Here is a 25,430-nt window from a genome sequence, read left to right as displayed (position 1 = left end):
CTCAGATGGAGGTTAAATGTGTCACCTTGCCATGTCCCTTAACACAGCCACAGCAGGGCTTCCCTGGTTCTGCCCCATGTGAAGGGCTGTGCTCCTGCTAGTGCAGCCCCCAGGGGCAGGAGCCCAGAGACATCTCTGCAGCTGTCCTGGCCCCCTCTCCCCACACACTGCTTGCTGTCCAAGCCCACAGGGATTGCCCTTCGCTGCTCCTCTGTTATCCCTGTTCTTCCCATCCAGACAGTTTTGCCAGGTCCCTTCAGCAAGGTACAGGAGCAAAGCATGCTGTGCTGGCAGGACATATGGGCCTGTCCCTGCACAGCCTGTGCCTTTGAGGGCCCATATGTGCTGGCCACCTTGCACCATCCCCACTGTCTCCCTGAGGTGTTGGGCTGGCACCTCTAGTGACACGACTGTCCCCATGGACAGCTGTCAGACATGAGGTGTCCCCCGTGGGGTGGCACAGCATCTGTGGCAGAGGGTGCAGGCTGCTCAGAGGGTGTTTGTACCTTGCATCCTCCTGAGGTTTGTGCTGCCCCTGCTCTGGAGCTGAGGTGGAAGCCCTGTTCCTGTCAGTGCCAGCCCTTCCTCAGTGATGACCCACAGAGACCCAGACTCCTGCACCCTCCCTTGTGCATTCCTTGCACCCCTCTGCCCCACCATGCACAGCCTCCTTGAACTTGGCCCACCAGCCTCGAGCAGCAAGCTGCTGTCTGTACACAGGCTCACACACATGGGAAGGTGATAACCTGGGACAGGCAACATTCATCTTCATTGCAGAGAGGCAGCAGGATTGGAAATGGCACGGCAAGATGAGACTGCTGCATGCCCCTGTCACAGGCACTTAGAGCAGAGACACTGCAGATGTGACAGCAGTGACACTCCAAGAAATCCTGGCCAGGTCTCAACCCCTGTCTGCCTGGGCTTCCCCCAGCCCCCCAAATGGGCCCTGTGCCAGGCTGGAGGCAGAACTGATCCACAATGAGGTGCAGCAGAGAGGCCACGGTGCCTTTAAGAGCCATCCTGCTCTCTACCTTTGTGTTCTGGCCTTTCTGTGTGAAATGCACACTCAAAACAAAAAAATTAAGAAGGAAGAAGTACCTCAGTACCCCTGCCTCAGTGGGTCCCTCACCGTCAGGTATTGAGTTGCTTTCTAACCACCAAACATAAGTGGTGGGAGATAGGAGGAGATGCTCCTGTTGGGGTCACAAATCTGACTGCACCATTCCAACCAGCTCCAATACAATGGGGCTGTGCTTCTTTCCATACAAAAGACTGGCTGCCATCCCTCTGAGGCCATTGCAATAGCCTTTCCAATCCTATGGATTTATGGTATGAGCTGACAGAACTGCTGTCCGCTCTTGGTGTCAATCCCTGCTCTGCTGTGCAGGGGTGAGGCACGAGTGCTCACACAGAGGGAGGCACAAGGCTGGCAGTCCTGGTGCATATAACCCTGTTTAGCTGACTGAAAACAGCTCCTTGATTTTCCTGTTGTGCTGAAGGCTGTGTGATGCACAGCTGAGCAGTTTCAGGCCTGACAGGAATAGTGTCTCTAATGGGTGCTCTCACCTTGCGACTGAACACCATCCTGACCAACTTGGATGCAGTCTTGCCTCCATTTGCTCCTGAGCCCCCATCACCAAGAGCCCTCAGCCCCTGGTAAAGGACAGGTTCAGCTGATGTCCTTTGATCACTCTCACTCCATAATTCAGTCCCATGTGCCTCCAATTGTACGCTGTCCTACCCCTCCACCTCACAGAGGTTTTCTCTACCTAAGCTCTACTGCAGGAGGCTGATGGCTCTCCTCACAGCTGCTCCATCTCCATCAGTGCAAACAATTTCTAGAATGCCTTTAAAAATGTATTAACCTTCCAAAAAGGAGCTGATAAACAGGGGATAGGAGGACGGGAAGGAGTGGGAAAGAGGCAAGATGCAGCAATGTGGTCTATTCCACACATCTGCACTATTCTCCTCCTAGCCCTTTTATGAAAATAGATGGACATTTATTATGAAAAAGAATGGCTGTGTGTGTGCAGGAATCCTTAGGCAGGCAGGGAATAAGTGTCAGTCTTCTGCATGTATGTCTGTGTGAGCCACACATGCTGGCTATGGGGAAGAGAAATACCTCCACCATGCAGAGAGCAATCTGTCAGACTGAGCACCTGAGGGGCTCTGGGTGTGTGTGCCTGTGTGTGTGTGCCTGTGTGAGCTGCTGCAGCTGCCCTCAGCACACAGAATGTGTGAGGGTGGTCAGCAGCACGTGCCCTGGTGATGCCATTTGAGTTGCACAAGTCTCCAATAAATGTCAAAGGGCTCCAAGAGAGTCTGTCAAAGCACACAGACATGAGTGGGGGCTCAGTTTTAGAAACCTGTCCCCTGACACCCAGGCCAACACCAGACACATGGTTACTCAGCAGAGATGAGGTCAGACCACACTCAGAGAGAGCACAAGTTGCATTTCTGTTGGGCAACACCACATGCCATTGTGTTCATGGCACTGAGGAGACCAGGGCATCACATAGCAAGTTTAGAAATGCATTTTCTCCACTGGAGTCAAGGAAAGGCAATGGAAACCCAAATTCACTGCCTGTCTCCCTGCCTCAGTTTCTAGGAGAAACAAAACATGGTCCAACCCTTCCTGACTCTTGTGATTAGCTTGACAGATGGAAGGTACACAATTGCCTGTGTCTGTGCATTGTTTTGCCTCTCTCAAGTTGTACTTCCCACCCTGTAACCCCTGGGAGTAATTTTTCTCTGTGGTGTGGGTATCTAGGGGAAGCAGGGAAGAGAAAGGACATATGCAGACTGAAGAGAATTAGAAGGGCTGGGGATGAGGAGGAATGGGGAAGAGCTTGGATAGACCCTGATGTAATAGGAATGATCCAGGTAAACTGTAGGGAGGGCTTAGCCTGGATTCCCACACCAAACACCAGGTAACTATGAGTAGAATAGAGACTCCAGACTAAATTTTGATGGCTTTTGTCACACAGGGTATAAGCCTGAGAAGCACTAGAACAGACATTTCTCACTCCAGTCCTGGGCTCTGGGGCGTCTCCCACCAACCAAATGCATATTTGTACTTCTCTCACATATATGGGAGATGTTGCCAAGCTAAGGGGCCATATTCTGCCTTCCCTTCCACCTCTGGACATGAGCCTGCCTCTGCACTGAACCCAAAGCAGGAGTGACTGTGTGTGGGCAAGCACGTGTGCTCCAGAGCAATGGGCAGCAAACTCACTCTGCATCACATCAGCAACAAAGAGATTCAGTGCAGGAGACATTTGCAGGCATGAGCAGAAGAAAACCTTCACGCTCCTTCTCCAGGGTGAGCGCATGCTTCAGCTCTGAGATACGCTCCCTGCCTCCTGAAATTAATTCAGCATTCCTGAGGCTTGGGCAAAAAGAGCTGGAATGAATAATTGGGCTGTGCTGGCCTTGCTGCAGATTGCCTGGTAGATACAGCCCTCTGCAGGAAGGAAAAAGCCAAGAGAATGCAGCAGTGCTCAGGCTGCTCTGCTGGAACGTGATACTCTTGTCTCACATCCTCTGACTTTATCATGAAAATGACCACGTTACCCTGAGTTTTGGGCTTGTTTTAACCTCTTTTTATTTCTCTCTTTACACAAGAGACAAAACCCCCAGGCTCCAGATGATACCATTGTATGAAGATGGGAATGAATGCCTCTGTGTGTGTGCTGGTGGGGAGGTAGGTGTATGTACCTCCATTTTTTCATGCCATCTGACTGCAAAACTTTCAGATACAAAACCCAGGCCTCAAGGAACCAACCTTTGTCAGGGAGCCATCAGCCAGGAGGAGAGCTAGAGTTTGGATTTCTTCCCTAAGGAAATCTGTGGTGATCCCTGAGTCTCAAAAAAGAAAAACAAAACACCCAGAGCTGCTTTCCTGGTCCCACAGCATCTCTCTGCTCAGTTAGCCCTTATGTTGGATAGGGATTCAATTATCTCTAACTTTTTAACATTTATGGCACAGTTACCGAGCGGGGACTTCCCAGGATTACAGCCCTCACTACAGGATGTAGGAAGGGAGAGAGGGATTTCTTCTGGACTGAGGGCTTCTGATCTTACTTTGACCTCTGGTTTCACAGCAAGTTTCTAAATATTGGTGGCCTCCACCCCACAACCACTACACATCTGTTCATGGAAGAGAAACCATTGGGGCCTTTCTGCTCTGCAACTGACTGGGAGATGCTCAGCTCCAAGAGAATCCACATGGTCCCTCACAGAAAAATACCCTGGCCTGGTGTGACAACAGGAGGGGCTGGAGACACTGTGCAGACATTCCTTTTTCCTCTCAGATCCTGTCCCACATGTCTGGGCCTACATGGGAGAGCCCAAAGGCCAATTGCTGTTGAGCCTTTATGTTTGGACATGGGCAACTCCCTGCCCACAGTTCTGAGTCCTCAGTGGATCGCACCCTGCGCCTCTGCCTTCAGTTTGGAAGGGGAAGAGGCAGAGGGCAAGCTGTCCTGTCAGTCATCTGCCTGCCAGGTGGGAGGCAGATGGAACCAAAGCTCCCAAATTTCCTCACTGGAAGAGCCCAGTGTGAGAGGGAAGCTGTCCAATAACCTCCACCTTTCTGATGCCGTGACCAGGTCATGGTTCAGTTTTTGCTGGCAATCTTTTTCTTACGGGCAGAGACCAGATCATAGAAAGGATGCTGTGTGATGTTGGTCCTGGAAATTAGAAGAAATGGGAGCAAAAGTAAAAGATTTAATGATGGAGAGCAGCACAGACAAACTAACTGAACTTGCACAGAGACATCACTTATCAAAATGTAGGACTGGAGATCTGCAGACTTACAGCAGAGAATTTAGCTGTGGCTAGAGATTCTCCAGAAGGGACTTCAAAACTCTTTAAAGTCAAGGAATACCATAGTTGTTATACTGCAAACATTTCTTCCCACCCCCCTTTTAAAGCTCTCATAAAAGATAACCAAATAAACTTTGTGGCCACTTGATCCCAGGGCTGAAAAAAGGCAACTCAAGCCTCACGCTCTCCTCACCGTATTGCCTCAATCCACTCATCACGCTCTGCTGGAGTGGCTGCTGAGATCTTGTAGGACTGATGCTTGCCTTCAACCACCTTCCTATCCCCATCTGTTTTGCAGGCTTTGATCTTCTGCCCTTTGCAGTTGGGAATGAAGAGTTCAAAGCAGTTCTGTTCAAAAGGAAACAAAGTGGAGCAGTAGGATTAGACAGGGGACAAAGAAGGCTGCTGCCTTCAACCATGGGTAACAGGCCAAGAGAGCTTTCAACAGACAGGAGTCTCCAAAATGCAAATGACCCTATCTTCCCTCACTCCAAAAATTTCCCTATGAGTTAGATGACCTTCCTTCTTAGGTAGGCACACCCCTCCTCTGAGCAACTGGACATTAAAACCAGGCTTTATGGAGAGATGGAGCATCAACACTTATCAAAACACACCTTCTAGGATCTGTCACTCCACTCCACTAATGAAAATCCTTCCCCCTCTTAAGTAGATGCAGCATCCTCTTTTCTGCCTGCCACCACACAGATAGAAGGCACTTTTCCCAGAGCCATGACACATTGAAAAGTGGGTATCCACAAAAGACACACAGAAGAAATGAGTCACTTCCTGGGCAAGTTCCCTAACACCAACAGTTCTGTTTGGTCTACATGTGCTGTAACTCATTATGGAGAATCCCGAGGAGAGAAATTAAACCCACGTCTCCTGGTGCAAAATAAGTAGGGAGTCAGCTGTGTGCATTCATCTCTGCCCCCCTACACACACATACACACATGAAAACATACAATACAGTCAGCCAAAGGACAGCTCTCTACTTACACCAAAAACATAAATTAAAAACACAGCCGTGTCTAGATGGGGCAAACAAGGCAGTTTGCAACGGCACCTTCCCTCTGAGAAGCAAGTAGAACACGAGCAATTTGTGTAGGGTAGGAGTCATCTTTGTGCCTCTTCTCTTCCCCCAACCATCTGATAGCCTGTGTTGGCAGAGTGCCAGCCAATGGACACTTACTGGCTTTTTAGGATCATCCACCTTCCGGACTGATAGATTCTCCAAGGGGATGATGCCCCGAGGCTCTTTGTCCTGAAGGCAAGGAAACATGAATTAACACCCAACATACTCCCCAAATTTATGCCACTGTTCAGAACCTCTCTGATTTCCCCTGTGCGGGCCTTAGTGGAGGTGACAAGGGCAGAATACTGCCGCAGGAGACCCCTTCCATTGACACAATGGGGAGTTTAGTCAAGAGGAGACCACAGCCACAGTGTCCAGCCTCTCTCCTCCTCCCCATGGGAGGTGAGGAAACAGCACAGGAGAGAGTGGAGGCGTGAGATCAGTCTGGGAGCACAGGGTAAAAGGGGGAGATTAGCCTCTGCTCCTCCCTGGCCCCTCAGAGGCTCATAACCACCCAGCCATGAGTTAAGCCCTTACCGTGGTATATTCAAAGTAATACAGGCAGTTATCAGTCAGAATGAACCAGCGGCGTTTCCAGGTCTTCACACGTCCTCCTAAAGGCAGTGAGGTTCAGGAGCCATTAGTCACACATTTTTCTGTCCTTCCCCCAAGCTCCTGACATGCACACAGTCACACCCTCCCAGCTCTCCCTGTGGCTGAGCCCCAAGGAGACAGCATGGCACCACTGACGTGATGCTGTGTGATAGACACTCACACACAGAGCCAGTTTTGCTCTGCTGGGTCTGGGAATGGGGAGGGCTATGTTTTTGAGTCCCTTTTTGAGCAGACAGAGCCTGCAGGAGCTGGGACGAGGGAGCAGGCAGCTGGTTTCAACAGCAGGTGTCAGCCTCAGCCTGCCACAGCAGACGGGAGCAAAGGACAGCAGAGATGACGGTAGGTTCCTGGGGCAGATTTGTGGTGGGAGGCAGGCAAACGGGGAGCCAGAGGAGCTAGGGGAGCCCCTCCCTTACCTAGTTTCACCAGCCAGCCTTCACGGTTAGGGTTGAAGAAAGTGTGGGTGAGGTCGTTGCCATCATCCTCTGGTATGGAGAACGGCTCGTTCTTTATGCTCTCAAACAGATTCTGCCCCAGAGCATTGGTGGGGAAGGACAGAGAGAGAAAGGTTGATTTCAGATAAAGCTTGTACACAACTATCCTAGGTCCATCTATCCACCACTCTGTTTTTACAAGGCAAGCTGGGTGAAGGGCAGGAGAGCACATGATGAGCACTGGGGGTAAAACAGTCCCCAGTCTGCACCTCACAGGGTCTCCAGGGGGATCACCAGCTCTTTTCTGCATCTTGTGCCATAAAAATAGTCTCAGTTTGGAAAACCACAGCCATGAAATGGTGCTCCCATAGCAAGACAGGCTGCAGTGAGCAAACCCAGCATGTCACAAGTGCTACTGTGGGTACTATTAAGGCACTAGGATGGGACTCAGCACAGCAGAGGTGCAGCCCCATTTAGAACCTGGGCTGGTGGTGTCAAATGCGGCAGGGAGAGCAGCACGTAGACCTCCATGGCCACAAGGAGGCACATTTCACAGAGCCAAAGCTTTGGCACTGCGGGGCACAAAGGGTGACATTCATACAGCAGTGACAGGGAGGCAGGTTACTGCTCTCAAAGGATGCTGAAATGTTGTTCACATCATTACATCTGCCATCATTTACTACACAAATCCCAAGCCAAGGGGGAAAAAAGAGACTACAGGGTCTTGCACCTTCCCTAAATTGCCTGAAAGAAATAACACTCTGGAAAAAGATCTAAAGCCTCTACCCTGAGGGGATGCTGCTCAGCAAAGCCCAGGTGTGGGATGCAGGCAGCCCCTTTGACACAAGACAGAAGTTTTTTGGGCCAGGCTCCTTGGGTGAAGGCAGATACACCTAAGCAGGCTGCCCACCTCTACCTTGCCTCACAGGGCAGGTTCCATGCCTGCTGAGCCTTCAGGAAAATGCCAGCTGTAGCTTTGCTAATGGGTGCATTTCCTGTCTCTGCACCTTTGCTTCTCAGTGCACCCAGGGGATGAGAGAATGGGAATTCCTCTTACCTTTAGAAGCTCTTCTGGCAGGTCCCCTCCATTGTCAATGCCTCTGTTGATGGACACAAACCTTTCAAAGTGGGGTTTGTCTTTCACATTGGGGTTGTGCAGGCTGGTGTTAAGCATGATGATAGAGAAGGAGAGTACATAACAGGTATCTAGCAATGAGAAAGAAAATCAGCATGGGTGGCACTTGTCTTAGAGGGCAGAACAATCCACACCACAGGTGGCTTGGATTTTAGTCACTTGAAGAAGAGAGTCATCCTCTCATTTGTAGGAGAAGAAGGGTTCCCTCTGCTAGGAGAAAGAGGGACACAGTTGATTTCCTATCAGGGAGGTCATTCCATGCCCTTAGGATAATGGGGCATGTTGGGCAGATGCAGTCTAATAACAGCTCTGCCAGCAGGAAAGGTTCTGCAGACCTACATCTGTCCGTGCTATCCCTGCTGGGATGAGGTAACACCTCATGTGAGGCTGGGAGCCCTTCTCCAGTCTGGTGCCCATCAGGAGGGCCTGGAGCACAGTAGCAAAAGGAGGCCTGAAGATGCTCAGTTTATTGAAAATCTTCACAAGAAATGGGCTGCCTCCTTTAGCTTAAGGGGAAACACCTCCTAGTGATGCTGCCTGTCCTTTGTGAATGGAAAGGGAAGGCTCCTCTCCCTGGCAAACAGCCTAGCTCAGCTGTACAGGCCTTCCTCCCTTAACTACCTGTGGACTGGAACACTCCTGGGTTGCACTTGCAGTACCAGTTGGCAAAGGCCTCCATCATCCTGTCAATCTTCTGCGCCTCCCCAGGCAGCCGGAAGCTCCAGAGGAACTGTCTGTTGGGAGCAGAGTGTCACAGCACCAGTCAGATGGGGTCCAAGGGACAGGGGTGCCTCCCCTCAACCCGTGCCACACCACAAGCATAAGAGAAGTGACCCCATCACAGTGGGGAGACAACACAGGCCATGGAGCAGGAGCTCTGCTCCTCTCTGGAAATTTTCTGGATACATCACCCTCCAACACCCTGAATGCAGGAAGGAGAACTAAGGCTCCCAGAAATCACGGCTCTGCTCCCCTAATGAGAGCCCTGCAAGGCAGCAGAGGCCTCAGGAGAAAGAGTCTTGCCAGGAGGCAGTCTCAATAAAACAAGTGCCCTAAAGCAGAGTCACTTTGTTATTGATGTAATGGGCACTGAGGACAGACGTTTCCTGCTGCCAAATCAACCTTTTTCATCCCCCAGACACTGAAACCACAGTAACCCACTCTTCTGCACATGGGCAACCAAATCAAGGGGCAATCAAAGTGCTTCCCACCCCCCTGAGAAACTGCTGATGCCTCACAGAGTAACAGACCTGGAGCCAACACACACAGCAGGGCCTTGGGAAGCTCCCACTTCAGCCCAAGAGGGCTTCCTGACCTTCCTGTGTGGTGAGGGCCAGTGGCTGAGCAGGTTCCAGCACTGTCCCCTGCACGCTCACTCACCTCAGTGCCTGCACCAGGTTGAGGTTGGCAAATTGGTGACATGCCACAAAGGCCTGCAGGATCTGAATGTTTGTGGGGTCCCTGGGAGAGCAGAGAGGGAAAAGGTCAGAAGAGAGCTTTGAGCCTGCTCTGCCTGGATGTCCCTTGGTGTGACAACACGCACCTGGCTCCATCCCAGTCTCACTTCCCCTCTGACCAAGAAGAAGTCAAGGTGCACACTCCATTCTGGGATGACTGATCCCATTACAGGCAGGAGAAAAGGCAGCCCATACAGCCAGCCTTAGTCACATTCCAAAGGCCCTCCCAGGGGTGTCCTGCCCACCCAGCCCACTGTGGTTGGAGATATGCTCAGTCTTGGCCCCTGGATGAGGTCTGCCACAGGTCATCCAAAATTGTAGCTCAGAGGCGCCGGGCAGGACAGGGACTCCAAGGGGTCTCCTCCTCCTGGGTTGCTCACCTCCCACCCAGGTAATCGCCAATGGCTGTCTTGTTCAGGCCTTCACCCTTGTGGAGGAATCTGGCAATCTCCTGAAGGTCTGAAGACAACACCTGGTGCTCTATCAGGTACTGGATCCCCTGGGAAGGAGAAGCAAGACTGGGAAGTAAAGCAGCTCTATGATCTATTGAGAAAACAGGATCCCAACACTGATATCAGCCTTCCTTAGCTTTAGTGTACTTGCTCCTCTCTTCTCTTAGTGTACTCCCCACTCCCTTCATGGGAGACCACAGCCACGTTCTCATCTTCATTCAACCCCTCTTCGTCCACTATGGGTTGTCAGTCTCATTTTCATTTCATCCCTAGATTTGGCTAAATGTTTCACTGGGATGGAAACTCAAACAAAATAGGGCAATGTAGATTTAAAGTCCAAAAAGGAAAAGTCAAAACAATAAATTTTAATGTTTTCAATCAAAATGTCTTCCTGTTCTGTTCCTAAATGTCTTTTCCCCCCTAAATTAACTTAAAAGAAAAATTGTTTATTTTAAAGAAGGCATAATAAAAAAAAATGTACTCAGACAAAAATATGGGCTTGAAACAACTTGAGACAATTTTTTCCTAGATTTTTCTTCTATGCCACAGAACAGAGAAGTCTGCAATCTTTTCAGCTCCATCCCTCCTAGACAATAAGGATGGAATATGCTTTTTAAGGAATATAGAGGTTGTGAGTTGGGTTGTACAAAGAGTCAATATCCTATTTTAGAGAGAATTTCATGACTTTTTAAGGCAGAGAAAAAGCTGAGGCTTTTTTCAAAAGATTCTTGACAATATCTCACAATGTTGCAGTTCTCCAGACCACACTGCAATTCTCCTTGCAATATACAATAAAAGAATGAAAATTGTTTTAGATCCATCAACATGTTCTACTTCAAGAGAATCATTTCACTTTCTTTTGCAATATATATGTAACTATTTTAAAAGGCCCCAAAGAAAAAGCAGTTTTAAACAAAGAAATCAAAATTTTTGTGAGATTTTTCCACTCTATTTTCCTTTCTTTTTCCCTAGACAGATTTTCAGTAAGATCAATTTAATTTTGAAAAGCATTGCAGGTGTGATGTGTCACAGTTGTCACAAGGGTCTTCAGGGTGAGAGAGAGACGAGAATGTTGACCTCATGTTCAGAAGGCTTGATTTATTATTTTATGATATATATTACATTATGACTATACTAAAAAGAAATAGAAGGAAAAGTTCTCAGAAGGCTAGCTAAGCTAAGAATAGAAAAGAATGAATCACAAAGGAGCTCTCTCCGACTCTGTCCCAGAGAGAGTTTGGTCCTTGATTGGCCATTAACTATACACATCCAACATGGGCCAATCACAGGAATGCTGTTGCATTCCACAGCAGCAGATAACCATTGTTTACATTCTTTTTCTGGAGCCTCAGCTTCCCAGAAGGGAAAATCCTAAAGAAATGATTTTTATGAAAATATGTTGGTGACATTTCACCCTTTTAATTTTATTAAATTAAAAAGAAAAACGTTTGTAATTTTCTCTTTCCTCTGCATATACAGAGGAAAGAACAAACACTTGACAGGTTATCTGTTGCCAATCCAAATCTCAATCAAGTGCTGGTGTGGAATGAACAGGGAATTTCTTCACCTGTAGAACATACAATTCTATCAAATCACCAAATCAATCTTACAATATAAGAAAATGTAAAAACAATGTAAAGAAAGTTCAAGTTCAAGCAGCTGAGTTTCAGAAAAAGTCCATGGACTGAAGATGTTCCTCTTTGCCATCTCTGAAACTCCTTTTTGGTCCTGAAGCAGGCTTGCTGCAGAAAAGTCCATCAATAATTATCAAAAGTCCATTGACAGTCACAAAGAATTTCAAACAATTTGAGACAACTTCTGGAATTTCTTGCCACAGCCCTTTATTGAACAACTTTGGGCTGAAGCTAATTTTTGGCCCTTCAATGCTTCAGAGCTACTGCCAGCTATTTCAACTCTTTTTTTTTTTTTTTTTTAATCGTTAAAAGTAGCAGCAGCAGAGCAGAGCCAGAGAAAGGCCCTGGGGGGCCCTGGCCCATGAACAGATCAGGAACCCCAGATCTGGCCACAAAAAGGCGGGCCAGGACCGGAAGGGGGAAGCAAAACCCCCAAATCCATCAGGAGGCTGGGAGGTGGCCCTGGTCCAGGGACCCGAGCCCAACAGCCCAGGCCCAGCCCCTGAGGCAGGCTCTGTCTTGCCACAGGCCTGCACTCTGCTGCCAGTACAATGGCAGAACGCGTGGTGAGACGCTTCTTTTCCCCAAAATCACTGACGCATGCCAGCAGCAGGGGAATAGAAGAAGCCCCAAGAACCCTTATCTCGGGTCTAGGAATGTTCGTTCCCCACAGCAAACAAGCCATGATCGCTTCCTACTGTGCCCTCTGCCTCTGCAATGCAAATGCAACAGGTGTGTCTCCCATCTGCCTCACAGCCCCCCGCCCCTACCCCCTCTGGGCTGGGGACCAAAGCAGAACTCTCGGGACCCACCTGCCCCTCGCCGCTGGGGTGCATGAGGGGCGGCAGAGAGATTTGCACCCCCTAAGGGAAAGCAACTGACCAACCACCTCCCAATCCGCCGAGAATGCTGATTTTGAATGTCGGCAGACGGGCTGCCCCAGCCCCCAGCTGTCGGGCCATGCCTCTTCCACGGAAGGAGAGACCAATGCCCTCTTCCCCTGCCCCAGGTCCCCCCGCAGGGGCAGCCCCGGGACAACCCGAAAAACTCGGGGGGTAAATCGCGCTGGGTGCAGGACCCGCCACGGCAGCTGCTGCTGGGAGCGGCGGGACCGCAGGCTGCTCTGCCTCTGCGGGAGAGGCTGGCGGGCACGACACGGGGTCGGCAGCGTCTTCTGCCGGCTCCGGGATCCGCTCTGGAGGCGGCGAGGCCGGAGAGGGGGCTGGCGGAGGCGGCGAGGCCGGAGAGAATGCATCCCCCGCTGAGCCGGAAGCGGCAGCCGCGTCGTCGTCGCCTAGCAACAGCGGCGCAGCCACGGGAAGCGGCGGAAATGGCTCCGGATCTCCATGGCCCAGCAACAGCGACGCAGCTGCAGGGAGCGGTGTTTCTGAGCTCTCAGGAGCAGGCGGGGAAGCCGGTGAAGGCGCGGGCAGGACCGCCCAGGGAGGCGGCTGTGGGGCGGGTCCGGGCGGTGCTCGCGGCGCTGGCCAGGGCGGTACTTGCGGCGCAGGCCGGGGCGGTGCTCGCGGCGCCGGCCGGGGTGGCGCCGCGCACTCTTCACTCCCCGGAGACGCAGTAAAAAAAACTTCGGCTCCCGGCAAAACTCCCCCCCCCGCCCACCGGGATGCAGTGGGGCTGGGAAGCAGCAGATCGTCCCCACGCAAAGGGTCTTCTCCTGCTGGAGACAGGGGAAATGGGGCGAGCCCGTTGCAGTTAGCAATCCAGGGTAAAACAGCTGCTCTCTGTTTCAAAACTGGAAAGAGCATTCTAAATGCTGGATAAATCTGGAGGTATCCAAACCCACGGTCCAAAACAAATTGGAAAATGGAGTCCATGTACTCCCATACGAACACATCGAGTGCGTACAGCACATCCGTGAAAAACCCAAAGAGCTTTGCCCATCGAAAAAACTCATAGAAATCTGTCTCCAACAGGAGAATTCCGTCCTCTTCATCCCATTTTTGCCAGAGGGCAATAAGATTCTCCTCTGAAGGGGAGAAAGGAACCTCCTCCTCTATGGGGGAAGTCCTCCAAATCAGCAGCCACAAACTATGAAGGGCCGCATTTTCAGGAAGGGAAAAGCCAACACCTTTACCTTTTGAAAGAGTCTAGCAGGCTCTGGCCAGCTCCATGGTGCTGGTGCGCTTTCCAAACATCTTCCTGGAGGCTTTTCAGAAGGTTCTCTTTGTGGTCAGCCTGTGAACTCTGTCCAAATCAGGATCTTCAGTTCTTCAGCTCCTGGCTAGAATCGACTTCTGTGGTCACTTGTGAAGCAACCATCAATGCCACACATTCAGGGTTTACCCAGTGCAGCACTTGCTCCTCTGGGGGTCTCTCCAAGTAATTTGCTCTTCAGACGAGGGGTCACCAATTGATGGTTTTGTCCTCCTCATTCACTCGGGGTTCACCAATTGTGACAGTGGTCACAAGGGTCTTCAGGGTGAGAGAGAGGTGAGAATGTTGACCTCATGTTCAGAAGGCTTGATTTATTATTTTATGATATATATTACATTATGACTATACTAAAAAGAAATAGAAGGAAAAGTTCTCAGAAAGCTAGCTAAGCTAAGAATAGAAAAGAATGAATCACAAAGGAGTTCTCTCTGACTCTGTCCCAGAGAGAGCTCGGTCCTTGATTGGCCATTAACTATTCACATCCAACATGGGCCAATCACAGGTGCACCTGTTGCATTCCACAGCAGCAGATAACCATTGTTTACATTCTTTTTCTGGAGCCTCAGCTTCCCAGAAGGGAAAATCCTAAAGAAAGGATTTTTATGAAAAGATGGCGGTGACAGTGATGATGGGGCCCCATTTTCCAGAAGAAAATGTTTCTCCCCAAAGCTGTTTATCAACTGGATTCCTAATGCTTACCTCCTCCAGCCTCAGGAACTTTCCATGGGATCTTGGAGAGAGGAACTAATTTTTAAGTATCAGCATTGCATGGATGGAGTGTAACCTTAGAAAGGAGGGGCAAAGAAATTTCCTTGCATTGCAGCACCTCCCACTCTATGGCATGTAGCAAGAGGGAGGCAATAATCAGGGATCTGCATTATATAGACACAGAGCATGTAACATTTTGACAAGTCTGATTGGCACTGAACTCATAAAGCTAAACTGATTTGGGGTTAGAGTTAGTTTGGACACTCCTGCACAGCATGACAGAGAGAGATGCCTTAGGGGCTGCAAACCAAGGTCAGGCAGAAAGGCAAAATAAAACCAACTCTCACACAGGCTCTAAGTGCGGACATCGCTGCTCTGAGACAACTCCACTGGCAGAGGGACATCCAGGGGACTGGCAAGCACTCCAGCTGGGCTGTGCACACTGAGAAAGGCACCTTGGCGCTCTCAGCAGGGCACAGAGGAGGCATGAAGAACTGTCACACAGAGCAGCAGCCACCCAAGATGTTGGCTGCGGTGGTGAGCTAATGATCACCCATCGTTTGATCACAGCTTGTGGTTTTCTCGAAGAGCTCAAAATATGCTCCACTAATGAGAAGGAAGGAAGAGGGTACTTTCTTATATCTTCTCTACTTAATCATGATAGTTTTAGAGTTTTCTGCAGAAGGCTGAAGGCTATGGAGCCTTGATATCAGTGGTCAGAGCTCCAGAAAGTGGAAAAGCTATGTTAACTCCACAATTCAAGCAAAACTGTTTCCAAAATGACAGAGGCATTCTCTCCTCTCCTGTTCTGAATGAGCCAAGGAACCTGACACACTCTCAAAACTTCTCACCTTCTTAGTTCATCCTCCTTTGTCACATTATAGCAAGCTCCTAGCCTCTGACAGTCAGAAGGGCTGTGCTGAAGGAAGTCCAGCTCTCATGGCATGCTGGCAGTGTCGCAGCATCCTCCCTTTACTTCTCTTAGGTTTGGGCTGAATTGCATGGTGTGGCCTCTAAGCCCATGGTGGGGGAGGCAACAGAGCTTGATTATATCAGAAGACCTCAGTCAGGGGCAGGGTGGAGGCTGCTCCCAACAGGAGCCTCAGTGAGGTGGGAACCCATCCCCACAGTCCCCTGCCACAGCTCCTTGGACATCAGTGGCTGCAACTGGAACAGGAGCCAGCAGAGGCTCTTCCTCCCAGCTTTACCCTCAGAGGTGAAATGAACAAATCCTACCTTTTCAGGATCCATGTTAAATTTCTTCCGGCCCAGGGACAGAATTTTATCCCTCTCTGACTGCTTGCTGTAAACACAAAAAAGAAGGAAAAGTCAAACTTAGAATAAAGGACCATGTGATTTCACTCACAAGGTGAGATATCACATGGACAGTTGTCTGACTATCCAGGAATAATGAGAAATCTGAGAAGAGAAGGGCCTCATTTCCCTGCCCATTTCCCTGACATTGTTGAGAACCAAACCCCATGAGTGTTTTTGTTTTTTCAACTTATAAAGAGAGACTTTGTAAGCAAAGGAATACTCATTCCACTTACCTGATCTGCTCTTCAGGATTACTGTCTGCCACTTGCTTCTCCTCTTCACGTTGGAAACGCTCAATTTCTGCAATAACCTCAGCAATCTGCTCCTTCAGCTTCTGCAAAAGCAATATCAGGAAGATGAAGGCAATGGAGGGGAACACAGCAGACACAGCCTAAGGAAGCATGAGAGCATGTCTAACTTCTTCCCTCGGTCACAGGAAAAGGACAGGTCAGGCGGTCATGACCAGCCAAGGATGCCTATGAAATGGGCACTGCTCTGGAATGACCCTGCTGGATTCCAGATGGAAAGAGAGACAGAAGGATGTTCTCATGCCTATTGCCAATCAAGACTGGAAAAATCAAGCTTAATCAAAGTGGCAGGTGTCAGGGAACTTGCCCCACTGTCAATTCCAGTTCCTCAAACAATGTCAGATGCAAGAATCCTTCCATTCTGCCCATTCCTTTTGAGCTTTTATTTTGCATAGCCTTGCTACACATCTAGGAAAGGAGAAGTGGAACTGGTAACTGTGAGATCAATATGAACCTAAAGTGGCTGTATTGCGAAACACAGAATTTTTAATGTGCCTGTCATTTAAATACCATTGAACAGACAACTCTGTTCAGTGGAGAAAAAAGAGAGAAGGAGTAAAGTAATTACTGCCAGATTTTAAAAAATCAATTGTGGAATTTACTTTCCTTTAGGCCCATGACAGACCATGGCTGCCTTAACTGGATATTCTGTGTTACCATGGAAATGAAAGTGTCTATAGCTCGTTTCCATCCTGCAGTTATGTTCTACCTCAAAGCCAAAGTGCACCACAGCTCTCTTCTAGGAATCACCCAAATTCTTCCCCACACCAACCAGAACAGGCAAGGGAAGAAAGGATCTGTCATAAAAGAACCTTTCTCATCAAGGAATGAGGATGTGGATGGAGCACATAATCAGATAGAGAAACTGAATTTCTGCAATATTCCATAAATTAAAAGAACTTCTGGGTTTCAGTTTTGCTCTGGCCACCTTCTGTTGTGCTTCATTGGTCCCCAGAGCTGTGAGTGTTCCTTACTAAGTTTTAGGTGTTGCACAAATGTAACAGAACCGTGATCTCAGCTCATTACTTTCAAATTATTATCAATTTTATTTTATTCACTGCTTTTTGCAGCGTTACTGGCAAGCCAAGACCCATCCTCTTTTCTCTTCCCCCCCTCCCCTTGCCCCAGATATGCCCCCAAGTCTTTGTCCTTAAGGGTACTGATAGATACACTGTGAAAAAAAACATCCCCTGGGGAAAATGTCTCTTGTTCTATGGCACTCTTTTCACCCAAACTCACTCTGTTCCACTGGCCATTGTGTATTCCATTGCTTAATGGCTTTGGGTTTGAAAGCATGGGTTTGTGCAGTCTAGCAACCTTTCTCTGTCCATAGTGGGCAAAAGAAATGTAGCATTCCTGTTCAAGTATCCTGCTCTTATAGTGCCCATTGCCTGTTGTGAAAACTGAAGAGAAACAAACACACACAAGCAAATCCCAGGCACGTACATTCACATTCTGTTCTGCAGAGGGGGCATGAGAGACCATTCTGGTTTGCAGCAGAGAGAGGAGGTCTGGAAGCCTAAGAAGTAACACATAGTTTGGCTTAATCCTTTACTGCATTCCAGGAAATATTGCAGCTATTCCCTAGGCATCTGGACAGCTTCATGTTGTGGAAAAAAAATCAGTCCAAGTCCAATGATTCAGTGCTATAAGCTCTCTCAAATGGGAAACCACATTTCATGGTGGAGGCAGAATGGAATGGAAAGGGCACAGCACCATGCAGGGCTGTGATGCAGTCTTAGTGACTGATTTTGAATCTGTTACTTCCAGACATTTTAGGAGCTGCTGGAGAAATGGTTGAGTCTGCTAAAAAAAAAGAAGGAAAACAAGTCCCAGCCACAGACACTTGTGTGGAAGGTCCTGCCATGAGACCTCTTTGGAGACAGGATCCTTCATGGAGGACTTGCTAGAGGTCCACAAAGCAAACAAAAGTCTGATAAACACAGGGGGTGCTGCAGGTAACTAGGACTGATATGCCTTTAGCCGGTAATCAGTAATTAAAAATAATCATAAACGCTGAGCCAGACGCCTGCCAGCATGACTTAGTGAAGACATTTCTTTATTCCTACATTTACAATCCCAGCTCAATGTTGCTCAAACATCCCACTGGGGCAGCTGATGATTCATGCAGCAGAGAGTACCACAGGCTGGATGTACCCTGGTGGCAAACAGGCCAGGGCAGCCTGAAGTTTAAAACTGAAGCTGGATCATGACTGAGAAAATGTCTCTTTTGCAAGAGCACTTCTGCATGGCCTGGACTGCTATGCAAAGATGGTCCTTGGTGAAGATAGATTTCAGAAGGCTAGGCAGGCACAAGGGACAGGATGGTCCTTACCTCAATGTCATCCAAAAGCTCCTGCCTGTGCTTCCTGATTGTCTCTATTTCAGCCTCTTCAGCCTCAGTCAAGCCATTTGATTCTGAAAGAAAAAAGATTCCTGTGAAAACTCTACTGGGGCCAACATATCATGGAAAAAGCTGCCCCAACCTCTCAGCACTTACCTTCTCCTAGGGTCATTCCACAGCAACTCTGATTTCTGTGCTCCCTGCTGTTGCAACCACTGCACCTCACCTTTGCCTTGCCAATGGTTCTGAGCCCAGAGTGTGCACACAGACCATACCCCCCTCCTTGCAGCCAGAGGCTCTGCACAGCCCTCTCAGCTGACCCTGCAGGCACCCACTGCCTATTCAGCCAATTCTGCTCACCCTGAGCACAGTGAAGAGGTCTCACAAAATGCTCTCTGGTGGTTATGTCAGTCATCTTTAGGTACTGAAAGTTCACGACCTAAAAACTTCATCTACATCCAAACCTCCCAAGAAACCACTGGCTTCGTGAGTTGATCTGCCATAGCTAGAGTCAGGAATGGCTTAAGAGAGAAAATCAAGGTTTTCCAAGTAGGATCTAGGGGATGAAAGCCTTGCTGAAAAAGGAATGTCTTTAAGTGGCTGCTGTTCTGTAAACAATTGTTCTGTGAACAGAAAATGCAGAAATATGAGTAGGCTTCCTTGTAATGTACAGGAATTCAAACAAATAGCAGCAAAACCAAGGCAACCACAATATGATTCACAAAAGACCTAAAAAATGGGGTGACAGTACTGCTGCTAAATATAATGCAGGTGAACCACAGCCTCTTCTGCAAGGAGAATGAGAAGGCTGTAGCCCTAGAGGGGAGACAAAGCAGAAGATGAGGCCCCAGGAAAAAAGCAGAGCTTGCAGATGGCTGAGAGCACTGGAGATCACTGGTGAACTTGCAGACAGGGTCCTTGCTGCACTAAACACGGCAAGATAAAGTGTCCCCAGGAAGCCAGGTCAAGTCACTGGATGCCCTGCTCCACTGTTTCATAAAACAAAATCCCCTGGGCCTCCTGTCTTCCCAGAAAAAGGGGAAGTAGCACCAGTTGCATTGGAAATTCTCTTAGTGTGGATCTCACATGCAAAACAACTACTATAAATGTGAGTGGAAGAAAAAAAGGGAAGGAAGCAGCCACGACAGACAGAAGGAAAAGCGACAAGAGCAATCATCTTAGTATGCTTCTTTCCTGTCATGGCCACAACAGCTCAGAAAGACTCGCCTTCCCCAATCCTAATCTCTCCCCTATCCTCCTGGCTGGTTGGGTTTCCATGTGCTAAGTATGTTCCTGTTATTTTTCTTAGGCTTCAGCCTCTTTCCTGCCACTCTTCCTGATGGTTTCAAGCATTGCATTCCCTGGGGAGAGGCTGCTGAGTCTGTGGGGGTAAAGCACAGGGCAAGGAGCCAGCACGAATCCAGGCTGGGAAGGACCCACGTGCCCTCCCAGCCCTGCAAGCAGCCCTTGTGAAGAGCAACAAGAAGCTGTCTGATTGATGAAGCCAGTCAAGACGGAAGGAAAAAAGCATCCAAAAGCTTGCAACAGCCAAACCTGTAGGTGAGGGGAAAACCAAAGCAGGCAGGAAGATTAGCAAACAAAAAACAAAGAAATGAGAAGAAACCACAAAGAAAACCAACCAAAACCATGCAGTAGCTCTGGTACTTGTCTGGTGGGTTGCTGACTTCCCTTTAAATGTCAGCCCTGGGCCTCTGAGCAGTGCCCAGGCTGTTCAGCTTAATTTCTGTATCCTGCAGTTGTGGTGTCTGCAGGAGATCAGGCTGGCATCTCCATCTCTCCAGCTGTATCTCTCTCATTCCTTTCAGGGCTTGTAATTGTGGAATCACTGGCGTGACTCCTTGACAAATTACAACAAAGACCTTTTGCTCTGTGTTTCTTTCCACAAAAGCACCATAGGAGGACAGCCCTGAGGAACCTTGCCTTCCCCACCCCATCAGCAAACTCTGTGGTGTGGCTGGTTGCTTTGCTTCAGTTGTTCTGTGTCTACTAAAGCATCTCAAAGAGTCATGAGGCTCCCAGGGGATGCCATCTCACCCACACGACCCCCAACAAGGCTGTAATTAACACAGGCCCCCTCCCTCCTGAACATCTGGAAACCCCAACTCCCACCTGCCGAGTTTGTCAGAATGAGAAAAGTGTGGGAAGGACTGTGTGGGGGGAGGGCAGGGGAGAAAAAGAAGGAGTCACAAAGAAGGGGAAGCAATCAAGGAGTAAAAAGGTGGGAAAGGGTGACAGAGTTTGGAAAAAATGGATGGATCAAACTTTTAGGGCAATTTAGACTGAGCTGCAGAGACGGTCTTTGTCAGGTTTCCTATACAGCTTAAGTCCTTGGTTGCCTTAGAAAATGGTCCATGCCTTATTGAAGTCCTCAGTACCACCTCAGCTCTACTTCCCTCTAGGACTAGGTCAGCACACAGGTGAAGCATAGCCCTGGTCAGGGTTCTCTGCACAGGGGGAAATTTCACCCTGGTGAAGAACACACCACAAAAACATGCGCAGGTTTCAGAAGGATGTTCTCAGCCCAACCAACACCAAAGTTTTCCAGTTCAGACACACAAAAAATGGCTAGTATCCTCTCCAGAGAGAACATTAGGTTGTTGTTTGGAATTTATTTTCAGAGAGCAAATGTTGAAAGGGAAGTGCATCAGCATCACATTTGTGGGTCTTACACCTGCTCCTGAGGTTGTTTCCCCACTGTCAGGGCAGACCCACATAGAAAGACCTGCCAGTTCTTTACAAACTGACCAGGGTTGTATTTCCAGTGCTGTCACTCAGGACACAAACTTCAATTCCAGTTGTGTGGTTTATGACTTCAGCCTCCCTGCCCAGAGGACAGGTCAGATTGCCCAAACATCTGGGTACTTGTGTGGTGAGCAGAGAGTTCTGTGTTTGCTGGTTTCATTTCCCACTGCAAAGGGCTGTGCTGAACCACCCAGGTGTTCAGTGGCTTTCAGTTCCATGGAAAATTATAGGAATAGGCAGATGGCTTTTGAAGCACAGAGGTAAGTGGGAAATGACCACCCAGGAGGGCTGGAAGGATGAACTGCAGAAGCAGCAGGGGAAGGTTAAGAAGAATGATTGTATCTGTGTCACCGCTGCAGACCCGTGTTACACGCTTGTGGTATGACAGCAAAGGTTCATCAGGCTCATTTGCAAGGCAATGGAGGGCTTAAAGTATCACTGCTAAAGGGTTTGGGCACCTCCACCCACGGCAGCACAAAAGCAGAGCAGCCCAATAGGCAGCTTCTGCTTGAAGGAAGCTCCCTGATAGAAAAAATTCACCTGAAATTTCTTTTCTTTTTCGATATGGCTGCTGTGTAATCTCCAGTACAGACCACCACCTCCACAGATAGGTGCCAGTCTAGTAGCAGAGAGATGACAAAGCCTTCCACTCCTCAAGTCCCTCCAGCCATGTACATCTCCCTCCTGCAGCACTCCACAGTTCTCTGCCAGCTCGTGTGAGAAGAAATTCAATATCAATCCCAACAGATTTAATTTGCACATTTCAGCTATGGGGGGAAAGCTGGGAAGAAGAATTTATGTTGTCTACCGGCCCCATTATCTCTTGTGACAATTTACACCCATCCTTCAGGATAGCTTTCCATGACTTTTGACCACACATCCCAGCACAGGACACCACAGCACCAGTCTGCTCTCCTTTGTGCCACACATCCAGCTCAAGGGCCTGGCACACCTGCTCTGTGGCCTCACTCAGACAGTCCTGAGAGCGTTCTGAAGGAAGCTGGAAGAGGACACATACTGCAGTGAGAGCAGCCTCCCCAAGGCATCAAACAGATGTGCACTTAGCAGGACCATCATGTCTCCAGGTAAGAGTGGCCCTAGAGAAAGGTGTACGTGCACCTCCGACCTTCAGGACAACCGTGCCACAACTGAGCAATTCCAAATGCAATCAGTACTCTAAAGCTCACTGGAAAGTGTTTCTGGTGGCAGCCTTGGGTCCCAAGGGAGTTCAGCATCAAACAAACCCACTTTCTGACTCAGCTGTGGAAAGACAGGATGGGATTGAGCAAAACCATCAGTCAGAGCCAGCACATCTCTCCAGGTATTGCCTGTCTCCAGGCTCTGCCTCTACCCAGAACTGAGCAAACCCCCACAGTGCCTGAATAGGATCTCCTTGTGCTATTGCAGTATGTATACTGTCTTGAAAGTACACTTGTTTGAACCTGTCACTTTCAAGACATAATTAATGCAGTAACACATAACTTGAGTGAATGACTGTGTCAGACCTTCAGTTAGGAGATCCTCAGTTTCTGTTGAAGGCACAGCCCAAAATAAATAGCAAAATATCAGTTATCCCTCCTCCTGCCCAGTTTGTCCTGCAGAACCTTTGCCCACAGTTGCTTTCAGACTGTGAGGGCTGGGTGATCAGGAGACCCATTTTCACCAACATTCAGTACCAGTCAGATGCTGACAAGAACTCAGCTCCTACAGGTACCACCAATTTCCCTGGCCAGCAAGGTTGGTATGCAGCTTGAGCATTCCCTTTCCTTGCCTACACACCTCAGAGCTAAAAAGTGCACAACAGTTGTTGAAACTGGGCACTGCTTTTTGCTTTCACTCTCCATATCCTATACACAAAAGCCTGAGGGGACAGAGTCAGAATGAGAAGAGATATTACAAGGTGATCCTTTTTCCTCCTTTGTTCAGCCTGTTCCCACTCAGCTCTCCCTCTCTGACACACTCAGAGCTTCCTCAGCCAGAAGCTGGAAATGTTCAGTCTGGTGGCATGCCCTTCTTTGCTGAATCCCAACCACTTTATCCACCACCTGCCAGGGCAGGAAATAAAACCCAAGATCTCTCTCAGTTCCTCAGATGTGGTTCATTTCCCCTCACTCACATCTGCCCACTGAGATTATTTCAGGACCAGGCAGGCCCACCTGTAGATCCTCTGGAGCTTCCAGAACCCCAACACAGTTGTCTACCTCGAACATGGCCATAAGCAAGGGAGGCCCCAGCACCAAAAGCCTTGCACGGGTGTTACACTTGGATGCCCAACTGCACGAGAGGCTCCACCAAGGCAAGCCAGCTCCTGGCATCTGTAGGGACCAGGGACGAGCTTGCCAGAGTTCAGTGAGAGCAGCCAAAGCCTACAATGCTCACCACTCCAGGTGTCACATATGCCACTGACACTGAGGAGTCAGTTCCCAGCTCGGCTCAGCACCGCTGGCCCAAGGAATCAGAGCAGGAACACTCTCAGCACAAAGGCCATTCAAACCTGTGGGGAAATTTCTCCCGATGGGAAAGGAGAGCAAGTAAAAAGAAACCCATGCCTAATGCTGAAAACTGATAAGCATTTAACTGTACCACCAGGGATCTTCCAGCATGTCATTCCTCCAGCCACAGCACCCACTCTGGCTGCTGGGATTTCATGGCGTGCTCTTCTCCATCAAACTGAGCACAGAGCCCTCTACCCAAAAAAGACACACAATGGTTGAGGCTTACCAGCAGGACAAAGGTCCATCCTGAAGAGCACGATATATTTGCAACACAACTGGTGTTCCTCCTTGTATTTGGTTTGTTCAGATGCTTCACAGAACTGAAACAACTTGGAGGCAGCAAACGCTACCGCAGCAGCTTTGGGGGGGCGGGTTTCCCTGTGACTCCTCCTTCCCCTCCTTGTCCTCCCCCCTGTCATATATCACAAGCTTGTGGCAGTGCAGAAAACTCTGTGCATGTTTTAATGAGCTAACAGGGGCTCATTGCCTACTTTTAAATGCAAATGCCCAAATGCATTTCCATCCCAGCAGCTTTTTGGGAATCTTTGTTTGAGGAGATTAAAATGAGCGGTGAGAGGCTTTGGCCTGAGGTACTCAGAGGAGAAAGAGGGAAAAAGGAAGTTCTTGATTCAGAAAACCCATCTGATTGGGGAAGTGGTTTCATTTTAAAGGGAAGTTTCTTCCTATGTTAATTCAGCAGCAGAGTTGGGTGGGAGCAGGGATGGGAATGAAGGCTCCAGAACTGGAGGATGGTTGATGGAGGGCAGGATAGAGTTGTCAGACTCTTCTGCCTCGCTCAATGCTCGGTGTAACTTAAAGTCTTGCTCCTTTCTCCCCCCCCAACAAAGTGTTTTTCATGTGAAACCTTGTAAGCAAGGATAGAGAGAACTAAGAAGAAATTCAGTCCTCTCTCAGGTTTAGCAATATTCCTGATGGTGAGAGAGCTGGAATTAGCAGCCATTCAGGAACAGGAATGAAATATTGAAGTTGGAGGACAAAGCTGAACCAACACTCCAGAAAGGAGATACTGTCAATCAAAAATGATATTGAAAAATCCAAAAAATTTGAAATGGAGTGACTACAACCAATGGTACTGAGATGAAACTGGGTGTAGGGAAATACAGTAAACGTGCCAAAATTATGGCACATTTGAAATCCCTAAAATCAGGCAAGAAAGGTAAACAAAGAGACAGAGGAGAAAAAGGGACAGAAGAGAAACAGAAAAATTGAAATAGGGAAAAAAAAAAAAACCAACCAAAAAAACTACCCCCAATAGGATGTGAAAACCAGAAAAGCCAGTGGGATGACCTGAAGTGCAGGAATACAGACCAAAGCCTACCCAATTGATCCTCATTTCAATTGCATGATTTCATTCCCTTTCCTAAATGAAATCTTCCTTTCAGGAAAGGGAAGGAAATCTTGAAATCAGAGGTCAGACTTGAACAAATACTCCCAAAAGGAGATATGGTCAACCAAAAATGAAACTGAAAATACCAGAAAATTCACCCAAATGAAACTGAAAAATCCAGAAAATTTGAAATGGGATGACTAGAACCAATGGTACTAGATGAAATCGGGTGTAGGGATATAGAGCAAAACATGCCAAAATTATCCCATATGAAATCCTTCAACTGAGGAAAGAAAGGTAAACAAAGAAACATAATTGAAACAGAAAAATTGAAATTAAAAAAAAA

The 25,430-nt window shown here is 48.6% G+C and overlaps 1 protein-coding gene across 1 annotated transcript; it reads right to left on the bottom strand.

Moving 5' to 3' along the window:
* Nucleotides 1-3,658: 3,658 nt before the first annotated feature.
* On the bottom strand, nt 3,659-24,043 carry CYTH4 (cytohesin 4). The gene is made up of 13 exons (XM_058805060.1): nt 23,963-24,043; nt 18,470-18,552; nt 16,060-16,160; nt 15,746-15,812; nt 9,921-10,039; nt 9,464-9,544; nt 8,705-8,817; nt 8,006-8,154; nt 6,931-7,042; nt 6,437-6,513; nt 6,017-6,088; nt 5,021-5,175; nt 3,659-4,691 (listed from the first exon to the last, which is right to left on the bottom strand). Exons 1-13 carry the CDS (start codon nt 23,979-23,981, stop codon nt 4,619-4,621), a joined length of 1,221 nt encoding a protein of 406 aa, XP_058661043.1. The 5' UTR covers nt 23,982-24,043; the 3' UTR covers nt 3,659-4,618.
* Nucleotides 24,044-25,430: the final 1,387 nt, after the last annotated feature.

Source organism: Ammospiza caudacuta, chromosome 5, assembly GCF_027887145.1.
Source record: "Ammospiza caudacuta isolate bAmmCau1 chromosome 5, bAmmCau1.pri, whole genome shotgun sequence".
NCBI lineage: Eukaryota > Metazoa > Chordata > Aves > Passeriformes > Passerellidae > Ammospiza > Ammospiza caudacuta.
This window is presented reverse-complemented; position numbering and strand designations above follow the sequence as displayed.